This window comes from Protobothrops mucrosquamatus, unplaced genomic scaffold, assembly GCF_001527695.2.
Source record: "Protobothrops mucrosquamatus isolate PMUCROS unplaced genomic scaffold, P.Mucros_1.0 scaffold480, whole genome shotgun sequence".
In the NCBI taxonomy this organism is placed as follows: Eukaryota; Metazoa; Chordata; class Lepidosauria; order Squamata; family Viperidae; genus Protobothrops; species Protobothrops mucrosquamatus.
In genome coordinates, this window is record NW_015386800.1 from 116,602 (window position 1) to 138,132 (window position 21,531).

At 37.4% G+C, this 21,531-nt stretch overlaps 1 protein-coding gene across 5 annotated transcripts in view; it reads left to right on the plus strand.

The window, feature by feature from the left end:
* The first annotated feature begins 5,650 nt into the window (after positions 1-5,650).
* The window catches only part of RGS7 (regulator of G protein signaling 7), a 174,481-nt gene continuing 158,600 nt past the window's right edge, over positions 5,651-21,531 (plus strand). For all 5 annotated transcript variants that reach the window (XM_015816681.1, XM_015816683.1, XM_015816680.1 and 2 more), the window contains exon 1: positions 5,651-5,728. In XM_015816681.1, coding sequence (XP_015672167.1) covers positions 5,651-5,728 — 78 coding nt within the window. The remainder of the gene's footprint in view (positions 5,729-21,531) is intronic.

Genomic DNA, 21,531 nt, shown 5'->3' on the forward strand with positions numbered 1-21,531 from the left:
CTTCTTCTTCTTCTTCTTCTTCTTCTTCTTCTTCTTCTTCTTCTTCTTCTTCTTCTTCTTCTTCTTCTTCGCATTATTCCTGCACTATGGCAGGGTCCACTTGTCAGCAAAGCCATCTCTAGGGCATCTCCAGGGGCAATGCCCATGAATTTCATGTCCTCCTTGATGCGACCCATCCACCTTTTCTTGGGTCTGCATTGGGATCGCTGGCCATCAGGGTCCAGATGCATAGCTGTCCCTGCCCCCGAGTCGTCTTTATTGCATATAATGTACCATCTAAATCTTCCTTCCTGCATTTTCTCTATGATTGGCATGACTCCCAGTCAATGTCAGATGTCGTCGTTCATAGTGTGGTCGAATCACATCAGTCCAAGCCACCGTTGGAGCATTTGCATTTCCATCACATGTATGGCCTGCTTATGCTCTGACCCATAGAGGGTGAGGATCACACAGGACTCCAGTCACCTGGCGCCACTTCATCCAGGCAGTCTTGACACAGTTGCGGGCATCTGGAAAGCTATAACTGTTGCTGCATATGAGGGAGCTGAGGTACTTGAATTGCTCTACTTTCTTAAGGACTTCTCCACCAATGCTAATGGTTCCAAGAGAAACAATCCCATAATTGCATAATATGGAAATAACATGGAAAAGAAAAACTCTGCTACTATAAGCCATTTGAAAATAAGATTATGATATTTCAAACTCCCAATGCCTATAATTAAGTTGCATTAAATTATACACACACATGCATGCATACATACCAGGCATCTAGGACACTTTTGCATGCCTGCTGATCATGTCTTTTGCTACTGCAGTTTGCCTTGACTCAACACAAAAGATTCCTGCAGAGAGTGATTGAAGAAAAATAAAGACATTTTTCTGTAAACATAAATATTTTGTGATGGGGAGGGCTGAAAGGGAGTAATTAGTTTTGGAATAAAATCTAATAATGTAAGTAAAATTCTGATTGGTTTTGGAAACAGTAATTTTTAGCAGCATGAATAATTACTGTTTTAAGCATGCAGTGCAAGTAATAACATGTCCCTGCACGCATTGCCTGGATCTAAATCAAGGCATCAACTAATAACAATAATGATAATTTTGCTATTGCTGCTCATTCAGTAAGAGAGATGTAGATCTTAACCATTTAATCAGGGTTTCTGGGAATTACATTAAAGAGGTTTATTTTTTTCTTTTGCTGCATTGGAGAAAATCAGTTACAGAAACATTTAAAATAATAAAGATAAGCAGCCTTTGAAAACAAAATTTCCTGTTCTGGAAGAATGTGTTTATTTTAAACATTTAATAACACACCTCTACCTTTGGATGTATTATGACTAGATACTAAAATAGATTTTAGTATTAGTATTGTATCTAGAAATATAAATTTAATAAATAAATAAACATCTTGAACTGCCTCTTTTGTTGCAGCTCTACTCATTTCCTAATGAAATTCTTAACTTGAAAGCAAGTACTTTTGTGTCCAGTAAGCTTACTCTTAAGAAATTGTATAAAAGATGCTACTGCGACATTATTAACCTACAGAGAGGATAAATTAACAGGTTAAGTTAAATTTCATTGAATTCAATTGACCTTATTTGTAGGCAATCAAACTGAAGTCTAAACTGGAAAATGCCAATCTTAGCTACTTGCTGGTTCCATGCCAAGGATCTTTTAAAAAACAAGGTAAAATCTTTTGAAATAGATAGTATATCATCACAAAGCCCAGGTCTTGTTCAAGAATAGGTGGGTCCACAATCCATACTTGGGGGGGGGGGGAGAATCTGTGTGTACAGAATGGCTGTATTGGAAGTACATAATATTATTTTGCTTTTCCTTGAGGGAATGGAGCAAAAATAATTTAATGTGAGGAAAAAAACAGCTCTAGATGCATCTCAACTGGTATAGAAGCCAATGTCTTACTGAAGTATATCTGGCCTCACAAGAATTAAGACGGTGTGATGTATCACCCTTTTGAGATCTTTTAGACTAAAAGAGTGGTAAGTGAACCAGAGGTCAGACTGTCTAGCCACTATTCCACAACTGATTTTGCATTTCTGCATACGGCAAGGACATGACATGGAAAAGATACTGTACTTTTACTCATAAATGTATGCCATAAATATAATCTTGCTAAAGCATCACATATCTTTTTCCATTATCAACGATGGTTCTTTCTCATTAACTAACTTTCTTGAAAGAAACCATGGTTTAAAACAGTAAGTGAGTCTGATATAAATAAAAGGCTCTCAAATTGGTCTCCCACCCAAGGAACACTTGAAAATGTCTGATGGTCTTACTCTTTGGTTGCTTTCAAAGTTGAAACATATCATTCATATAACATAATAACCCAAATTGTTGTGTTGGGGGTAGGACTTTTTATTTATCTTAATAAATAAAATTAAAACAAATAAAGAATGAGAAAGGAAAACACAAGTTAATTCATGAAAAACAAACAAAAAAACCATAAAAAATTATCAAGAGGGGAAAATATTTGTCTGTCTGTCTGTCTATTTATCAAATATTTTCATCAGATTTCAAACCATTTTCGAATTCCTCAGTTAAAAAAAGATGGTATGCTAACATTAAAAAGTCCTAAAAACTATGCCAAAGAACTTCATACTGAATCATATTGTTGCACATACATACTGTACATAGTGAACCCAGTCCTTAATATCAAGAATATCACTACTATTCTAATTTCTCAATATAATTGTCTTAGTGACATCCCCAGCCTGAAATAAGCATGACTCCTAAATAAAAAAAAAATAAGATTCCAATGTTTGTGAACATAATTCAACAATCACTCAAAATGTAAAACAAAATGTGAACTTAGTCTAGGCTATCAGGAAGGTCCTCGGTAAATAATATATCGCCCCCATGCTTTATTATGAAAATAATGAATTATGGGCCAGAACCTCATTACTATATTTGAAAATCAGGCTGGGGTCAAAATTGCCTCATCCCTGGGGAGAGGGGAGGTGATCAAGTTCACTAAGCATACATCATCCGAACCCCACTGAGTGATTTGTAAGCCACATTTTGAGAGCTTTTAGTTCCTCGACATAACATTTCATGCATTTAATAAAATGGACACTGATCCATTATGGAGGCTTATGGGATAAAGACGCACATTAATCTCTAGAATGCCAGGATTCTTAATTTTAGGGGAAAGTTGTGGTATTATCATAATGCCCTTTGACCAGAGGATTTGAAACGGGGAAGGGTAGACCACCAGCCCCTTATCATAACAAGGAATTATTGTAGAGTACTTTATTACTCTATTACAGGGGTCTTCAAACTTGGCCCTTTTATGACTTGTGGACTTCAACTCCCAGAATTCCTCAGCCAGGCATGCTGGCTGAGGAATTCTGGGAGTTGAAGTCCACAAGTCATAAAAGGGCCAAGTTTGAAGACCCTTGCTCTATTGCTATTATTATAATGAACGTGGTGGCACAGTGGTTAGAATGCAATATAGCAGGCTAATTCAGCTGACAGTTGGGCAGTTCGAGGCTCACCGGCTCAAGGTTGACTCAGGCTTCTATCCTTCCGAGTTCTTTAGGCCGGCATACTGGCTCTGTAAACCGCTTAAAGCACTGTGAAGCGGTATATAAATCTAAATGCTATTGCCATTTACACGATACATCTCATTCTCTGCCATACGTTTATTTGCAATGAAATGTTTTGATTTTATTCACTAATCCAGCTCAGACCCTTTCCCAAGTTTTCTCAGAATCCTAGATTTTATTTGTTTGTGTCCACAGCTCTTTCCAGCCTACGGTATCTCCACGCTTCGCTCCACCAGCTCTCCACCCCTCACCCCTCCTGCCAAGTGAACTTCGTAATCACTGTCAGCCGCAGTTAGAGAAAATCGATGCCCGTGGAGGGCTTTTTCTGAACTAGGTTTCTAATCGGGTTTAAGCGCCCGTTTGGTCTCTTTTCGAAGCCGGTTTGATGCAGATTGACTTAATTTCCCGTTGCGTTCCGCGCGCAGATTAGGCTTCTTTTAAAAGGAAGGCAGGTGGCAACAGAGGCTTCTCTCGCTTTCTCTCCCCCCCACACCCCATGCCTTCATTTTGCCGAAATCGCCGTCCCGGTTACTGCCCAAACCCAGAGTCAATGTCAGCAATTTCTTGCCGCCCGCCTTCTCCGTCCAATCCCACCACCCCCGCGGGAAAGTCGAGCGCAAAGGGCGCTTTTCGCAGTTGCCATGTGGCTGTGGCGGCGGCGGCGGCGGCACCTTTGACGTTCCATTTTCCCACGTGACAGACAGCCTCACTCCATTCCAGGGAGGGAGGGAGGGAGGGAGGGAAGCGCTCTCGCCGCTGCCGCTGGCTCCGCTTCAGCAAAGCTTTGAGGGAGTTGCAAACGCCGGAGGAGCGGCGGCGGCGGCGGCGGCGCGAGCAAGCAGTGCAGCGTGTGTGCGCGCTGCTTGTGTGATGAACGAGCCTTGCTTCCTGCCGCCTTCTGCCGGCTGAGCCCTATTGCACGGGGCTGGGTGGGTGGTCCAAGCAGGCGAGGAGAAGCGAGCTGCCGCTGTGCGCCGGGTGACCTTGGCCCAGGAGGTAAATAACGCCAGGCGGCGGGAAGTGGGGGAATTTCGCCTGGCTGGCTGGCGTTCGGGTGGGAAAACCAGCAGCGGGCGGGAGGAGGAGGAGGAGGAGGTGCCCGAGGCACTGTCCGCGGTGCTGAAATCTCAGGCAGCTTCTCCGCTTTCCCTTGCAGGGCAAAACAATCGCGCGCCTGCCATTTGCTGCCCAAAGGCACAAGGCAGACGCCCGCCTAAGAAGGCTGCTGCCAGGAGGCGGCGGCGGGAGGAAGGGAAGGGCTGTTGAGGACCCACTGTGGAACCGAACCTGCGAGCCAAGGACTGCCGAGCAACCTTTGTGTTGTGACTGTTCGGGCTTAAGAGGGGTCAGGGCCGCTCTTGGAGTCGAGTCGGGTTCTCCCAACTCATAGAAGAGCGAGGCGCCGAATGCTGCTTCGCCTTGCTGAGGCGGCCGGGTTATTGAAGAGGAAGGTGGAAGAGGAAGAGGAAGAGGAAAGGGGGAAGAGAGCAGGTCCTCAGATTGGTCCTGGGAAGGAAAGATGTGGATTTGAAAGCGGACACGTGGCTGACTGTCGCAGAGTCAAAGGCGTTGGGTCGTTGCTTTGTTTTTAACGTGGCACAGAAGTAGGTCCACTTTGAATAAAGCTGCAAGGAAGTGGCTGAAACCTAGGGCGAAGGTTGCAGTCCAGTGGGAAGTTTTGTTTTGCGCGCGGGGGGGGGGGGGAAAGCAACCGTTGCTAGAAAAGATGCTTACATCACTGTGATGCTGGTTCTAGGATGTTGATGCTAAAGCCTCCTGAATGGCCATTCAAGCAAAGTCTGCTGGGTTAGCCAAGAATGGGGTGGCAAGATGAAACTTCCAGTGGCCGCTGGATGGTGCTGGAAGGAAATTACTGCGTTGGTTTGAGGCAGGAGTTGGGGCAGGGCCACAGGGCTGAGTGAAAAGGACACTTCCTGTTAAGGAACTGGGAGAAAGTTAGAGCTGTCTACTGCGGACGTGAGGAGTTGCTTACCAAAGAGTATTTGACTGAGATAACTTTCATTCTTCACAGAGGCTAGTTGCTCTGCAAACAAGTTACCACAACCCCCAGCCCTTAAGACATGGCACAAGGAAATAACTATGGACAGAGCAGCAATGGGGTAGCCGATGAATCCCCAAATATGTTGGTGTACAGAAAGGTAGGCAACTGGATATGGTACAATAATGATTAATTTATCTATTACATTGATCAGCTGCCTTTTTTTTGAGAACTTAGCACAAAGAAATAGAGATCTCTCTCCCCCCCCCATGCTACAGCAACAATGCTGTGAGTTGGTAGGTTTGAGAGAGAGAGAGACTGGCATATAGCATGTATGAAACATATCAGGCTTCAATCAGTCACTCCATTTTTCAATCAATAAAGCTAAAAATCCTAATCTTACATCTATGTTGCTTAGCTTTTATCTGAGTGGTGCATATAATGGAAAGGGAGAAAACAGCCATGTTGAAATTCTTGATTTCATTCGTTCTTCGTCTATAAATTATGTGGAATTACAAAAGCAGTTTTTGGACACAAAATTCAATTTGTTAGAAGAAGTGGAACATCTTAACAGTCTCAGCTTCACTAAACTCTTGTATTCTTCAACAGAATTTTTAAAATCATCACTCCAATATAACTCCTTTTGTTGGGAACTGATGTAAGATATATATTAAATAGATAAAGATATATGGCATTAAAATGTATCTATGGCTGATGATTATGAAATATTTTCAGTCTAACATTTTTTGAAAATAGAACTAAAAGATATTTATTTTTAAAACAATTTGTGCATGTTCAAAATTCTTGCACTGATGCCACTCATTTTTACTCAGCCCTATACTGTTAAAACTGTCCTTTTTAAAAAAAAAACCCAATAACTATGTTAGCACAACATTTTTATTAGGTTGTGTTAAATTTCATTTTATGGGGAGGAGGGTTTAGAGCTAAATTTTAAATTTAGCTTGTTTGGTTAGGTTATGTACAAAAAAATCTCTCACCAGCAACAATGGATTAGCAAAGAAGCTAAGTATATTTTGTTAATGCAGAGACAATGTCTGAAATAGCTTGTATCCTGTTTTTACAGATAGGATTTTAATAATATCATTACAATAAGAATTATATTTAATAAACAAACTTTAAAACACTAATTATATATAACTAGGCTTTCTTATTGAAAAACCTCTTACTAGTGGCAGGGCATCTGATTTCGAACAGCTTTTCTACATATCGCAGCCCTATGCATCTCAAATAGTGTCTGTTGATCCTTCTTCACCAGTATTTTGTTCTGATAAACTTTCATTGGATGGTTGTGCTAGTTGTTACTGTGTTCTATACATGAGAAATTTGTCTTTTGGAGCCAGAATCCATATTATCAGAACCAATTCATCTGCTTGACCAGATTGCGTGTGATGGTGTCATACATTCCACAATAGCTTGCTTAACTTACTCAGTTGATAATGCTATGTCGATAATGTTTGCATAGGATTTTACTGAAATATGTTGTTACAAAAACATTCCCAACCCAAATTAAAACATCAGTGATCATACTGTTATGTAATTGTTATAGAAAGACTAACAGAGTTGTGCTCACATTAAGCAAAATAGAATAAAAAGGTAGTCAAAATTAACAATGGAATTGCTATTGGTATGTAACTGTATGTATGCAACTGTAATTTTTATCCATGAAGGCAGTTATCACAAATCCACTACGAAATACACAGGGAATCCTCAGGGACTTACCTCTAAGTAAATATGCCTAGATTTGCACATCTTTATATGCTCAATCAAACAAAAGTTGTATGAAATACACAAATATCCATTCAGATAGATAGGATTGCCTCTGATGATGTTACTGTATTTATTGTGAATCTGGTGCCTGCATATTGATTGTTTTGCAAATATGTATAGCATTTTGATATATCTTGGCTCCTCGTGACCTGAGAGAGATATATGTTTGAGTTTGGAGTACATTACTGTGTTAACTGTACTTTTGTTTGTGCCACGTATAAATTATTATTGCTATTGGCATGAATGGATAGATTTTAAAAAAAATCCAGTCTGAGGTGGTCTTCTTCAATTCTAACTTCACTCTCAGAGGCTAGTGGACAACTGGTAGGCAGATAAGAAAATGTTGTTCTGGAAACAGAAAGGAATTCTAATAAGGAATCAAATCACCTTAGAGGACCTCCGGATAGAAAAACTGTCATGCCTGTGTTTTGCTTTTGTAGGAAGCACCAGAAATAGGAGCCAAAACAGCATTCCATTCCAGTAGTGTGTTTGGTTGGTTGCTGGAGCCAAAGATTTTACAAAATATTTTCTTCTGACTGAAATGTTGATGGCTGCAGAGGAGAATTCTCTCTGAAACCTTCATCGAGTGTGTTTCAGGGAAATAACTTAAAATGACCTCCAAAATATTGCAAAACATATCAGGCTGTGATGTGAGGAGTTGCTCCTTCAGGTAAATGGACTCAATTAATTTAGAGCATTGTAGAGCATTTCAGGTCCTAGAAGCCAACCTTGGAGTCATGTATACTTCATAACTGACCTCAGTTAACATTCTGATACATCATTCTGAAGCAATTGAAGGTTATGAACATTCTTCAGAGGCAGCAGATGTTGGAGAACTAAATATGTGGCCATGTAACCGCAGTCATATCTGATAGGTCCAAGTAATTATTATCAGTCTCCCTAAGTCTGAAGAGCTAAAGAATTCCTGTAAGTGAAGTTTTACCTGCTGGATAACTAATGGTTGTGGGGGAGGAAGAGAAAATTTGGAATAAATAAAATCAGTGGCAGAAAGGATGTGCAGAAAATGAATATGTATCTCCTCACAATGCAAATCTCCCACCCAAGATCTCTTGTGCTGTCATTTTTTACAGGTAGTCCTTGACTTACGACCACAAATGAGCCCAACATTTCTGTTGCTGAGTGACACATTGGTTAAGTGAGCTTTGCCCCATTTTACGACTTTTCTTGCCACATTTGTTAAGTGAATCACTGATGTTGTTAAGTTGGTAACACAGTTGTTAAGTGAATTTGGCTTCCCCATTGGCTTTGCTTGTCAGAAGGTCTCAAAAGGGGATCACATGACCCCGAGACGCTGCAGCCATCATAAATATGAGTCCATTGCTAAGCGTCTGAATTTTGATCATATGACCATGGAAATGCTGCCATGGTCATAAGTGTGAAAAACAGTCATAAGCCTCTTTTTTTCAGTGCCGTTGTAACTTTGAACGGTCACTAAATGAACTGTTGTAAGTCAAGGACCACCTGTACTTGGGAGAAGCCCCATTGGGAGAGAATGATTCTGCGTCATTAGTTCACATTTATCATTTACTTCGAAAATATGAATACAGTTCTTCTGTTTTGCACAGAAACGCAACTGCCAATGCCTGTGAAAGGCAATATCGGTTTTGAGAACTGAATTACTATCAGGCATTTAAAATTTTTATCAAACTGCAAGAGTTTTGCAGCAATTTTAATATATGTTATATCTATCTGATGGCATTACTGATGGCATTACTAATGGCATTACTGAACATTTAGAATCACATTGCCACTTGTAATGGGGCCTTGCCAGAATTAGCCCTGATTTGCAATCCATTGCTTCTGCTGTTTTCTCAGGGGCTTTTCAACTGGGTCTGTGGCACTGCAGCAGCTGGAATTCTTTCCAAAGGGCTTCCTTACTTGCATTAACCAATCTTCCCAAATCCCCGTTGAGGCACACAAAAGCCTTGTTTTGGTATACGTCACATTAGATAAACTTTTATTTCAAAGCTGAAGATGTTTGGATCCAAAGAGGATTGTGCCTGGAGGATAAGTTTTTCTTTTAAAGAGGAGAACAACAGTTGGATTACTCAGATAAAGTGTTATCAAGCTGATAAAATAATGCCGTTCTGTCTTTCAAAAGATATCTTTATTTCTTGGCTTATAATTTGGAAGGACACAAACATCCTAAGACTATTTCCTTCATTTTATATTAAATTCTTTCGAGTATTTAAAAATGGACTGAGTTCTAGGAATTATGACGTTGCTAAATGCTAGGATAATTTGCCTGGAAATTTCATTTATTCCTTCCATACCATGCAGATATTGCAGAATTGAATATGGGCAGGCAAACTATAATTCCTACACGTTAGGAGGACTTGCAGATATTGCAGAATTGAATATGGGCAGGCAAACTATAATTCCTACATGTTAGGAGTTTTGGTATTTTTTGGATAACAAGAAATAGCTTTTTACTGTTTTTTTCTTCTTTAGTGTAGATCTATAGTGACTTTTTACTCCACTAAAAGTTATGAGATCTGATTTATGATTTTTAGATATTTAATGGCAAGGTTGCCCTTATTTGTTCCATCAATAGCTTCATTGTCAATTTTGGCCTTGGTTCACACAGAATTTGCCACCACAAAGTACGTAGGCAACAATGTTACAGAAAACATAAACCTATAGAAATCAATCACCTTAAACATATTTTAATTCCCAGTCCTTTAGTGGTTTCTGAAAACCATGGCAAAGCAGGAAATGCAATACCTAAACATATTAATATGCATTGTCTGCCAGTATAATTAAATCTGTGGAGTCCTGGGTGCTGTCTGATCTTGGTGTTTGCTTGGAGACATTTTATTACCCTGCTAGGTAACATCATCAGTGCACTCTTTGATGATCACTCACACTGATGATGTTGACCAACTGCATAATGAAACATCTGAAAACTCAGAAAGCACCAGGGATTTCAAAGTTCAATCCTCAGCTACTGATACTCTCTTCTATTGAGAGTTAAATCTACTTGACTAGGAATTCTGAGAACTGTTGTTCCAATTGTTGTAATGTTGCTTGATTTGGGAGAGTCTGTTAATGTAGTCTTACGGTAAAGTAGAACTAGCTCAGCTGGTCATGATTCTGGGAAGGCTGACATTAATCTTGCAAGTCTAACTATACAAATTTCCTGCCATCTTTTTTTACAGCCTTAGAAATTAAGGGAAGTCCCCTTCTGGGTTTTTTTTCTTTTTGTCTGTTATACAACTGCAGGCTGTACCTTCTCTTATGTGATCGTTCCCTAGGCAGTATCTTTTTCTCCTGTCTCCCAAGATTGTTTCCACATAGCATTATAGTTTTATAATTTTTGTAATTTTTATTGTAATATTCTTATACTTAATATTGGAGTCACTTCTTGAGATGAGTAGATACTGAATTGTTAAAATAAAATAATAAAAGACACAGCTAAAAAGTGTCACAGCAAGAATATAACTTCTTCTTCTTCTTCTTGTGCCATATCCGTTATCGGACGTTGGCGATCATGTTGGCGATCCTGTTTTTATCAGCAGCCGCATGAAAAAGTGCTGTTGAGTTTTGTCCAAACCAGTCCCTTAGATTTTGAAGTCATGATGATCTTCTTCTGCCTGGACCTCGTTTGCCTTCAATCTTTTCCTGGAGGATTAAATGGAGTATGCCGTATTTTTCTGGGTGTCGCATCACATGTCCGAAATATTCTAATTTTCATTTTTTAATTGTTTTGATGATTTCCCTTGGCTTTCCCAGGCAGCTTATCACCTCCTCAATTCTGATCTTGTCAACCCAGCTTATACATAACAGCCGCCTGTAAATCTTCAGGTAGCCTTCTGTCAGAGACTAACTCTCTACTCCATAGAGCAGGATAGTAAAAATATAGCATCTGACAAGCCTGATTTTCAGTCTTATCCTGAAAATAAGAAGGCTGAAATACCTTTACCAATGACAAATGGGACACCACAACCGTACATATCTTTTCTTTTGTTGTCACATACATGAATTCCAGTGTGTTTCATTGTCCATTACCAGTTTTAATTTAGCAATTCTGTTTCAATCTAGGTTTTGGGGCTGTATTTTCATTTTCAAAGCAACATCATTGTAACTCCATGTACCATTTTACAGATTTAAACATCTAATTGCATGTATGTGTATACACAAACATTTATATACACATACAAAGATCCCAAAAACCCACCATATTGAAAGTGTGCGAGGCTGGGTTATTTAATTAGGGCCTATGATCTATGAATAACAAAGGTTTGGGAGAAACTTTCTGGAACTTTGGGAGATTGTCTTGAAGGAAATAGGTCAGCCTTTGACTTGTATTTTTTCTTCAAATCAAAATTAACTCCTTGATATATAATTAATGTGATTCTCTCCATTCTTTTAATAATCTTTATTGTGTTACTCCATACTACATATCCAGAGCTAAAAATACCTTTCTATTATTATCAAGCTTGATTATTCTTATAATTTAATTTAATGATAGATAATTAAGAAATGAATGGGAGATAGAAGATTGAGTCATTTGTGACCACTGACTCTGATATTGATCTATGAATCCTTAACACTGGCAAAAAAGAGAATACAAGTTATTAGAACTATATGGAAGTGTGTTGTCATAATTTGCGACATTAGATGATGCATCTTAATTTAGGTTATTGTGTAATCTAGTGAAGTATGTCAGTGTATCATCGTACATACTGTATCTGGACAAACAAATGTAAATAATTGCTGGCTATAAGTTGGTTCACCCAAAAATCACCTCTCCAATTTACCTACCTCCAGTCCATGTGACACTAACGCAACTGGGAATATGCTGAAAGTGATTGCTATATTTACAGTCTCCCCAAATGTCACCAAGAAGGTTAAGAGATTCATTTTCCTTTCTATTGTTGGACACCTTTTTTATTTAAAATAGATTAAACAATGTAGATAATTATATAGGCCATACTGAATACACATGTTTTTGCCCTTATTTTTTTTTTTACATATTCCACAAGGGCAGTAAAAACCAAACTAGGCACAGAGATGGCATGCCTAAAAGAGTCACATTTTGTGGGATCTCTCTAGAGCTTCATTTTGATTATAGATGAGGAGAAATTTATTAACCTTCTAGTCAGTATTCAGGTGGCACAGTTGGTTGGCTAATTAGTTTAATCCCAAACAGACAAGTCTGTTTAAGGCTAACTCTAACTCCTTTAGGCTTAATTGACTTGGTCAACTGATTCAGTGTTCTTCACGCCCCATGACCTAGTTAATGTATTGTGCAAATAAAGATTATTCTGAAATAGAAACAAGATGGTGATAGATGAATGGGAACAGATTTGAATCGGTCATGTGTGCCAGCTGGGTGGTTTCTGACCACAAAACTATTGATATTGGTACTATATGAAAACAAACAGGTAATATCCATTGGCAAGTAACGTTAGAGAATGGATCTGTATATGTTATTTCAGAATAGATCACATGAATAACCACATCCATGCATTTTGAATCTATATATGGTAGATGTAGATGTGTAATTTTGCATGACAATTTAATTGGAGTAAAAATGAAGACTCAAAAGGTTGCACTATTACATCTCATAATATAGCACATTCACTTTGTCTAATATGTGGTACCTAAAGTAGGTTTATGTATGTGTGTTCACCTTCAGAATGCGGATGCGATTGATGTTATGGAAACTAAAATGATACTAGTAATTCATGTAATTAAGACTGAAATTATAATCATTATTTCCATAGTTCTACAGGGATTTGTGCTGAAATGGTGGAATAAAACAGGATGCTCAATTGTTTGAAGTTAGAGATCATTATTTGGTTTGAAAGATTTTGTGTGGGCAAGATAACTGAAATTACCAATGTGCCATGTTAATAAATGTGCTCATCTCAAAACGTACTTCTGAAGAGAGTTTTTTTTCTTCAATTAAAGTGTTTAGCCACTAAATGGAAAGACTAGCAATCTGGTATTTTGGAAAGATCATTAATCTGTTCCATAAATAGCTCTTAAGCTTAGTTTTCCATATAAAACAGTCTGAGAAATACATCTCTAGCAGTTAGCCCCTGATGCAGTTATTTTGGAATGCTGCCATAGTTATCTATATTTTAAGACTTATATTAGTATTCAAAATTTATGTCAAATTTCCCCCCCCAGAGGTTACATTTTCATATCCAACAAAATGATCTTAGAAAATGGAGAAAAGCTAAGTGTTTTTATTTTTTATTTATTTATTTATATTACACAGATACTATTTGTAGTTCTAAATGTGCTCTTTCTTTGGCTGCTATTTTATCTGTAAGTTTTTAATTAAATGAATGCTGCCCCTTTCTGACTTTGATTGCTGGTGATTTGAAAATGTAATAAATGAATGTATGTGCATACTTTGAAAGTGACTGAGGAGTTGCTATTCAGACCTTGTAAAAGTACTGGACTACTCTGCTGTTCATTAAAATGCCCCTTGTTTTTCCACGTGAACGTAAAACAAGGTGGCTGCTTTAAAGAGTCAATTCATTACACTTAATACAACACTAAATGAATATCAAGTCTGAAAGATTTTAGGGCTTTATGCAGATGTGCCTAAAGCCCTAAAATTCAGCTGTTTGAGCTCCTCTTGCTTAGGCTTGGAGATATAGTTACAGTGGAGTACGGAGATTTATGGGGTTGATCCAAAGGTGGATCAATGAGAAATTGAGTTGGTATCATAGAAGTACTATATTCAAGCAGCTAGTTCCCAGCTTACAGGGCAGAGTGGGAAAGAGCTATGTTTTTCTGATAGTACAGGAGACATTTACATAGACAATGAGATACAAAGGCATATTTTGGATATAAGAGCAGAGGAATAAGAGACAAAGTCATCCAGGGCTTTGAAAGTACATGTAAGGGACCTCTGCTGGCTCTGAAATAGGAGGACCAGGGGTTCATGTGGGGTTTAATCAAATTGAAATGGGGTGAATGGATTCTGCAGCTGAATATTAAACAATTACGACCAGGGTGATGTTTAACTGACTTTCCTAATTAGTGCTCTTCAAACGTGTTGGATTATACTGCTTATCATCCTAAAGATGATAAAAAATATGACGATAAGAATGAAGGTATTTAACAGCTTTTTAGCTATGTGTACAATGGGCAACACATGTGTTATCCTTTTCCATAAATGGTTAAGAAACCAGATATGAATGATTCCTGACTTCTCTTGATTGTATGAGTGAGTTCAGTATTTAGTGAACAGTCAGGATGTCATTCCATTGAGAGTTAGCAGATAGCATGTTTCACTTTGAGATTTGCCTATATAATGTGCTCAGCCACTTTTGTATAGTTTAGATCAGTTCTCCTCCACCTTGATGACTATAGGATGGGTGGATTTTCACTCCCAGAATTTCCCAGCCAGCATGGGGAACTGAAAACCATTCATTTTAAAGTCACCAAAGTTGTGAAACACTAGTTATATAATCCAGCAGATTCCAGCTCACAGCTTTTGCTAGGGAGATGAAAACAGGGGTGGCTTAGAGACCTAGCAACTCTGTTTTATTTTACTGTATTCTACTTGCTTCTATCTGTTACAAATAGGGCATTGAATTTAGATGTCAAAAAATAGTAACTTCAGTTTGTGGGGAAGTCAGTACTATTGGCAGTCCTAGAATGAACTAAATGAAACAAATGAATCAGATGTTTATTTCCTGACTGTATTGAACATTCCTCTGCCAAACCAAAACCAAAACTGAGTGATAGTAGGAAGAGAAAGCATAGGCCTGATGTCCATATACAAATGTGTCCTTGATTTTCTGTGTTATAATTACTGTGATGGAATCAGGATTACTTCATCTGAAAAGCATTATCTGGATTTTGTTAATTGCACTGGGTCAAAAATTGGTTTCTTTGCTCTCACTAACCCTTAGCATAATATGTGAACTCAACCATGGAGTGGTGTTCAGTGCAAGTTGAATCCAGGCAATTATTTTTTGCATTCAACAAATCCTGGTTTTAAAACTTTGTACTTAGTATTTTATCTGTGTTCACTGCTGTGCTTGTGATCACAATGAATATTTCATTAGAAATCTTGTATCTGTACTGCCCTATTCACTTGTTTAAGTTATTCACCTTTAGCCATCAGGCAACAGAAGCAAAAATGAGAACTGGCCCATAGCCAATTTTCAGCCTATTGTATAACAAATGATATTTCTCTTCTATGGCTTTAGTTCATTATCAGGTTCCATGCATTTATTTTTAACCCAGTGTATACTTGCTTTTTTTAATCAGAAATTTAAATGAGCCATACATGCAAAATTAATTACAATTCAAAATGTATTCTTGCTTAAGTCTGGCAAACCCAGTTTCCTTGCATGCTGATTGTGAATGAGTCATAATTAGCCATAATTTAATCAACATGAAAAGAAATGCTCGCATTATAGTGCATTTGCATTCATAGTAAAATCTTTTTCTCAGCCAATTAATACCTTTTAGGACATTTGTTATTGTGAAGTATGCCATTCACAAGTTAAATTCTCCTGATTGTATTCTTTTTATATATATAGGCAAGATAAAAATAAACTGATGTTCCTGGAACTCCTGAGATTTCATTTTTAGCTATAAAACATGAGCAAACTTGCTTGCAGAATTTAACTAGATGTTAACAGGCATATATATATCTACATACTGTCAGGTACACAGGTATATATCACATTGTATGGACTTTTTTTCCTTAATTACAATGTGTATTGTATAAGCAGAATGAATATACAATATTACTTGTTTTAAAGCATGAAACAACAATAACTAATATCTTTCCCTTTTTCAATTAGGTTCAATTAGGTTCATAGAAATCACTCAGATTACACGTGACAGTTTTTATTTAGGAAAATAATGTTCTACTTTTCGATACTACTTACTTCCCTTGAATTTTAGTTCTATTTCTGAGTGAAATAATACTAGCCACCAATGTGATAGAATCCCCCCCCCCCAGTATTTAGTATCTAGATAAAGCAATTTCAAAGAACATGAGAAAACAGATTTGAGAATATCAGACCATTTTGTTTGGTATATCAATTTTAAAAAGTATAGTATTTTGAATGGTTATTAATAGACATGTTTACCATTTAACTTTTTAAGGGCAATTTCCTAAATTATTGTCCACCATTGTTTCTAGTACATTAGTGATCTAATATTCTTGTCCCTTTTTTCCAAATTGTAAGTGCCAATAAATGTAACTGGATAAATCTGAATTCTAATATTTTTATTTTCTCCATAATTTCATATATTTTCCACACTGTTTTTGGTTGTTTCCCCATCCCCAATTTATCCAGCTATAAATACTTTTTGTTGTAGAGCAGGATTTGAATACATGGATTATTTTGATTGCCTTGTTCTGCACTTTTCCAGTTGAGTGGTAATTATTCTTAAAACAGGGTTTCATGTGGAATTCCAAATGGGATAGCAGCAAAGAATGAAATAAAGGCCATATGAACTCAGGTTCACCCCATTCTTTGACAATCCCTTTGAATTTTTAATAAGATTAATTTATAATTTAAAATTATAATTTAATCCATAGGATATTTGCATAATATTTGTCGGATGTTACTAGAACCTTGATCATTCAAATAACCTGAATGGTGGAAGATGGAAAACAAACAGAACAATATGCAATTTATTCTACATATAGCGCAACATAATGGTAGTTAGCAATTTAAATCACTTTCAAAGGAACTGAAGGAAATTTACAGATGATAAGGCAATTAAGGACTACTGGTCATGCTTTCTACACTTTCTCTTCAGTATTAAAGGCTGTATGCTTCTGAATAACAATTGTTAAGAAACACAAGTAACTGGTATCGCTTACTTAAGGATGTTGTCCTCAAGGCTGGCTCATGAGTTCCCTGAATGTGTCTAGCTGGCCACTGTGGGTACCAAATATGCTCATGGTATAATTTAGCAGGTGCTGCACTTACCCAAACTTATCTGGCTAGGAAGTTATTCAGAGTTGGGCCTGGTTAATACTTGGATGGGGACCACCGGGGGATACCTTAACCTTAACCTCAACCTGTAGGATAGACTGAGAAATAAAGGAAAGCATTCTGAGAGGTCTGTGCCCAAGAAAGTTACATGAAATCCTTGGAGCTGTGCTCATCTCAAAGGAGATGTCACCTTGTTTTAATAGGTGATAGCCCCCTGCTAACCTTGTCTGAGCTCAAATGTTATGTCAGGCTAGAACTGGATAGTACTTGGCTGAGAGACTACACCAAGCAATGCCAGGACTGTAGACTGGATGAGGAAGTAGGGGGAAAAAACTCCCCAAAGGTGACTGCAGCAAACCATTCCTACATTGCTGCAAAGAAGTCATGGATCTATACAAAGACTGCTTTTCACATAGGAAAGGTATGTCAGGCATATAACCCAGATATATCTAATATACAGAGAGTGTTTTGTTGGTAAATTTTGGGAGGGGGAGCACCATTCCAACTCATCCTTCCACCTGTAGTGCAAATTTCCATAGTCCAACATGAGATTATTACTAGATCTGTTGGCTATGAGGATCTGCTTTATAATACTCATGGATATTGGTGTGATGAACTGAAGATGTGAAGAAAATAGAATTTGTGGCTGCTGCTGCTGTTTATCACACATTCCTCTGTGAAGAATAGTGCAAAAAAGCTGAAATACACAAGACTTTTGGGACAACTCATTTGGAAAGGCCAGATGACATTTGTAACAATTTTTCCAATGATTTGGCATTTTTTAACCATTTCATCTCTTTTAAAAAAGTCAGTGGAAGGACTTCCGGTTTGCCATCGTGGCTGTCGCAGATGCTGGAAGGCGAGCTCCATCTTCCGCGTTCGATTTCGCTCCGCTGGGGGACCCTGGAAAGGGTCAAGAGTCAACCTGTAGGGGTGACGAACAAGAAGGGGACCCCCGCGTGATTGTGGGAGGGCAGTAGCCCTTCCGCTCTATCCGGGGCAGCCTTCCAAATCGGTAGAGGAAAGACTGGCCATAGACAGCCGAAGTCAAACTTACCACCAAGCACTTTGAAAGCAATGCGGATGAAACTGGGTGAGATCCGATCTTCTCTTTACCCTAAGTACTTTCTTTTCCTGTAAAAGCTGCCTGAAGTATTTTTCCCCCTGTGAGGAGAGAGGGAAAGGAATTTCTATCCCACCCTCTAAGAATAGTGGCGACCGACTATCCAGGGGAATTAAAGCATTAAAAGAACAACTTTAATTTAATTGGATTTATATGTTTCTGAAACTTGGGGACCAAAATTTTTCCTATTTTTATTGGAGACTTTTGCTTTTATTTACAAAAAATAAATAAAATTGGAAAAAGGATTATAAAAATTTTGGACTTAAAACACCTTAAACAGCATCAGTGACATCTTGTGGTGAAGTTTGGTATTACAACTTGTTATTTCTTAATAGAGACTTGGCTCAAAGCCCAGACCTTAGATAAAACTTTTTTGACCTGGATACCAGCCTGTGAGAAACTCAGCTGTAAGAGAACAGCTGGGCGGCATAACTGGCCTACTTGAACTGTGAACGTAAACCTTACTGACTTTCAGAGTTATATGTGGGGAATTGCCTTCTTATCTCTTTATTTGAGGAGTATTGATTACTATATGAGATGATGAAATACCTTGGACTATAACATCTTGCTTGACAAATGACTTCTACTATAAAGACTATTTATAAACACGTGAAAGAGATGGATGAAGACCAGGAAAAGATGCTTTCCACGTTGAAAGCAATACATGAAACCATTCTTTCAGCTCGTGATAAAATAAGACCTAACATAAAAGATCAAGACACCAGCTTAGATACACAAACCCAAACCTTGACTACAACTAAAGAACTAACAATGCAGAAGATAACAGAAGAAGTGGAACAATCAAATATCAAGACAGAGGACTCAATTGACCAACAAATACAATTAATGGAAAATCCAGAAAAGGATTGACAACATTAAAAATGGAAAAGACTTTCTATGTAAATCAGAAGAAATTTGAGAAAGAAGAAGAACAGATTGAATGGAAGATAAACATATCAGGGCAATTATGGGGAATTGGAATAATAGGGAGACAACTTTATGAATACAAATGGGCTAATCCTTCCAAAAAATGGCAATTAAATGGTCCCCTTTATTTCAAATAACATATATAATAATAGAGGGAGATCTATTTGACGATCTAAAAGCACTGTTATGGAAGGCTAGTTGGCAATGGAAGAAAGCCAAAATAAGGCTGAAGAAAATTGGGGTTTTGATTTATTAGAGGGGATTTCATATTATTAATTAGATTAAAGGGAGAAGTTGAGATAAGGGGAATTTTGGTCATTAGATTTAAAATATTTGGAAATTAGTTGAAAATAAGAATTTTATCTGTTTAATATTTAAAAATTAGACCTAAAGAAAAAAAGTAATTATTATGAATATGCTTGATTTATTGATTAACCCAGATAATATATACAATGGTTTTGATTTATTAAAGGGGATATTGTATTATTAAGTAGATGATTTAATGTGGTGGGAAATAGATAACTTTTAGGAAATAGAACAAGATTATATTCAAATAGATAAAATGTGTATTTTGGATATTAGATTCTGTTAATAATAATAATAATAATAATAATAACAATAATAACAATAATAACAATAATAACAATAATAACAATAATAATAATAAAAAGTTGGAAGGGACCTTGGAGGTCATCTTGTCCAAACCCTATACCATTTCAGACAAATGGCTGTCCAGACTCTTCTTAAAAACTTCCAGTGTTGGAGCATTCACCACTTCTGGAGGCAGGTTGTTCCACTGGTTAATTGTTCTAATTGTCAGGAAGTTTCTCCTTAGTTCTAGGTTGCTTCTCTCCTTGATTGTTTCCATCCGTTGCTTCTTGTCCTGCCTTCAGGTGCCTTGGAAAATAGCTTGACTCCCTCTTCTTTGTGGCAGCCCCTGAGATATTGGAATACTGCTATCATGTCCCCCCTTGTCTTTCTCTTCATTAAACTAGACATACCCAATTCCAGCAGCCTTTCCTTATATGCTTTAGCCTCCAGTCCCCTAATCATCTTTGTTGCTCTTCTCTGTACTCTTTCTAGAGTCTCAACATCTTATGAATTGAGATAAGGGAAATCTTGATTACCTAAAACCTGAAAATTATAAATATTAAAGATTAAATTGGAATATTGATGGGAAACTAAAAATTGGGAAAATTAATAACAGGATATGGATTGTTTATGAAGATTGAATGCAAAAAAATAATTAAGATACGTATAAGCTAAAATTTTATTGATAAATGTAATAATGATGTTTTTACTGAGTTGATTTAATGAGAACTGTATTAGCTTAAATACAAAACAGTAAATGTTAAAAGGGAAAAAGAGAGGAAATATTTGATGTTGTAATTTGAGATTTGTACTAAAGATTTTGTTATTGAACTATTGATTAACCCAGCCACAACGTTGCTTCTTAAATACTTAAATGTAAAACTGGAAAATTAATAAAATATTATTTTAAAAAAGTCAGTGGAAAACTCCTATGCTGAAATGAGCAAGTACCATGGAGATACTGACCTTTTATTGATAGAATGAAAGTATCTTGTTTCTCATAAGGGTGACCTTTTTTCTTTTTAATGCTCGTAAATGCTTTTATCAGCAGCTAAAATTCATCAAGACAATTCCCCCTTCCTTGCAAATGAAGGATACTGAAAAAAATAGGGAACATTTAGTCCAAATATGAAATATTGGAGAATACATTTAGGAAAATGAGATTTATTATGCATTTGACCATGGGCCAGTCACTGTCTCTCAGTCCACCTCACCCCCCAGAAAAATAGGAGAAGGAAGGTATGTTGGATATGTAAAAACAATAAAGGAGCAATACAAGTAAATAAATAAACAAATACATATTTATGGTACAATCCTAACAATATCTACTCAATTTAATTCCCACTGAGTTCATTATTATTCCCTCATAGACTTGTTTAGCTAATAGAAGAGAATATTTATAGCTCTGGGTTCAACTGTGGGGTCCTTGGTGCTCTCTGAGCTTAGTGGTTTTATGCACTGACGATGCTAACCTAGTTTGGTAATGAAACATCTGCAAGAAAACCACCAAGCGCAGAGAGCACCAAGGACCCCACAGACTTGTTTAGCCTGAACACTTTAGGAATTAAGTCTCATTTGATT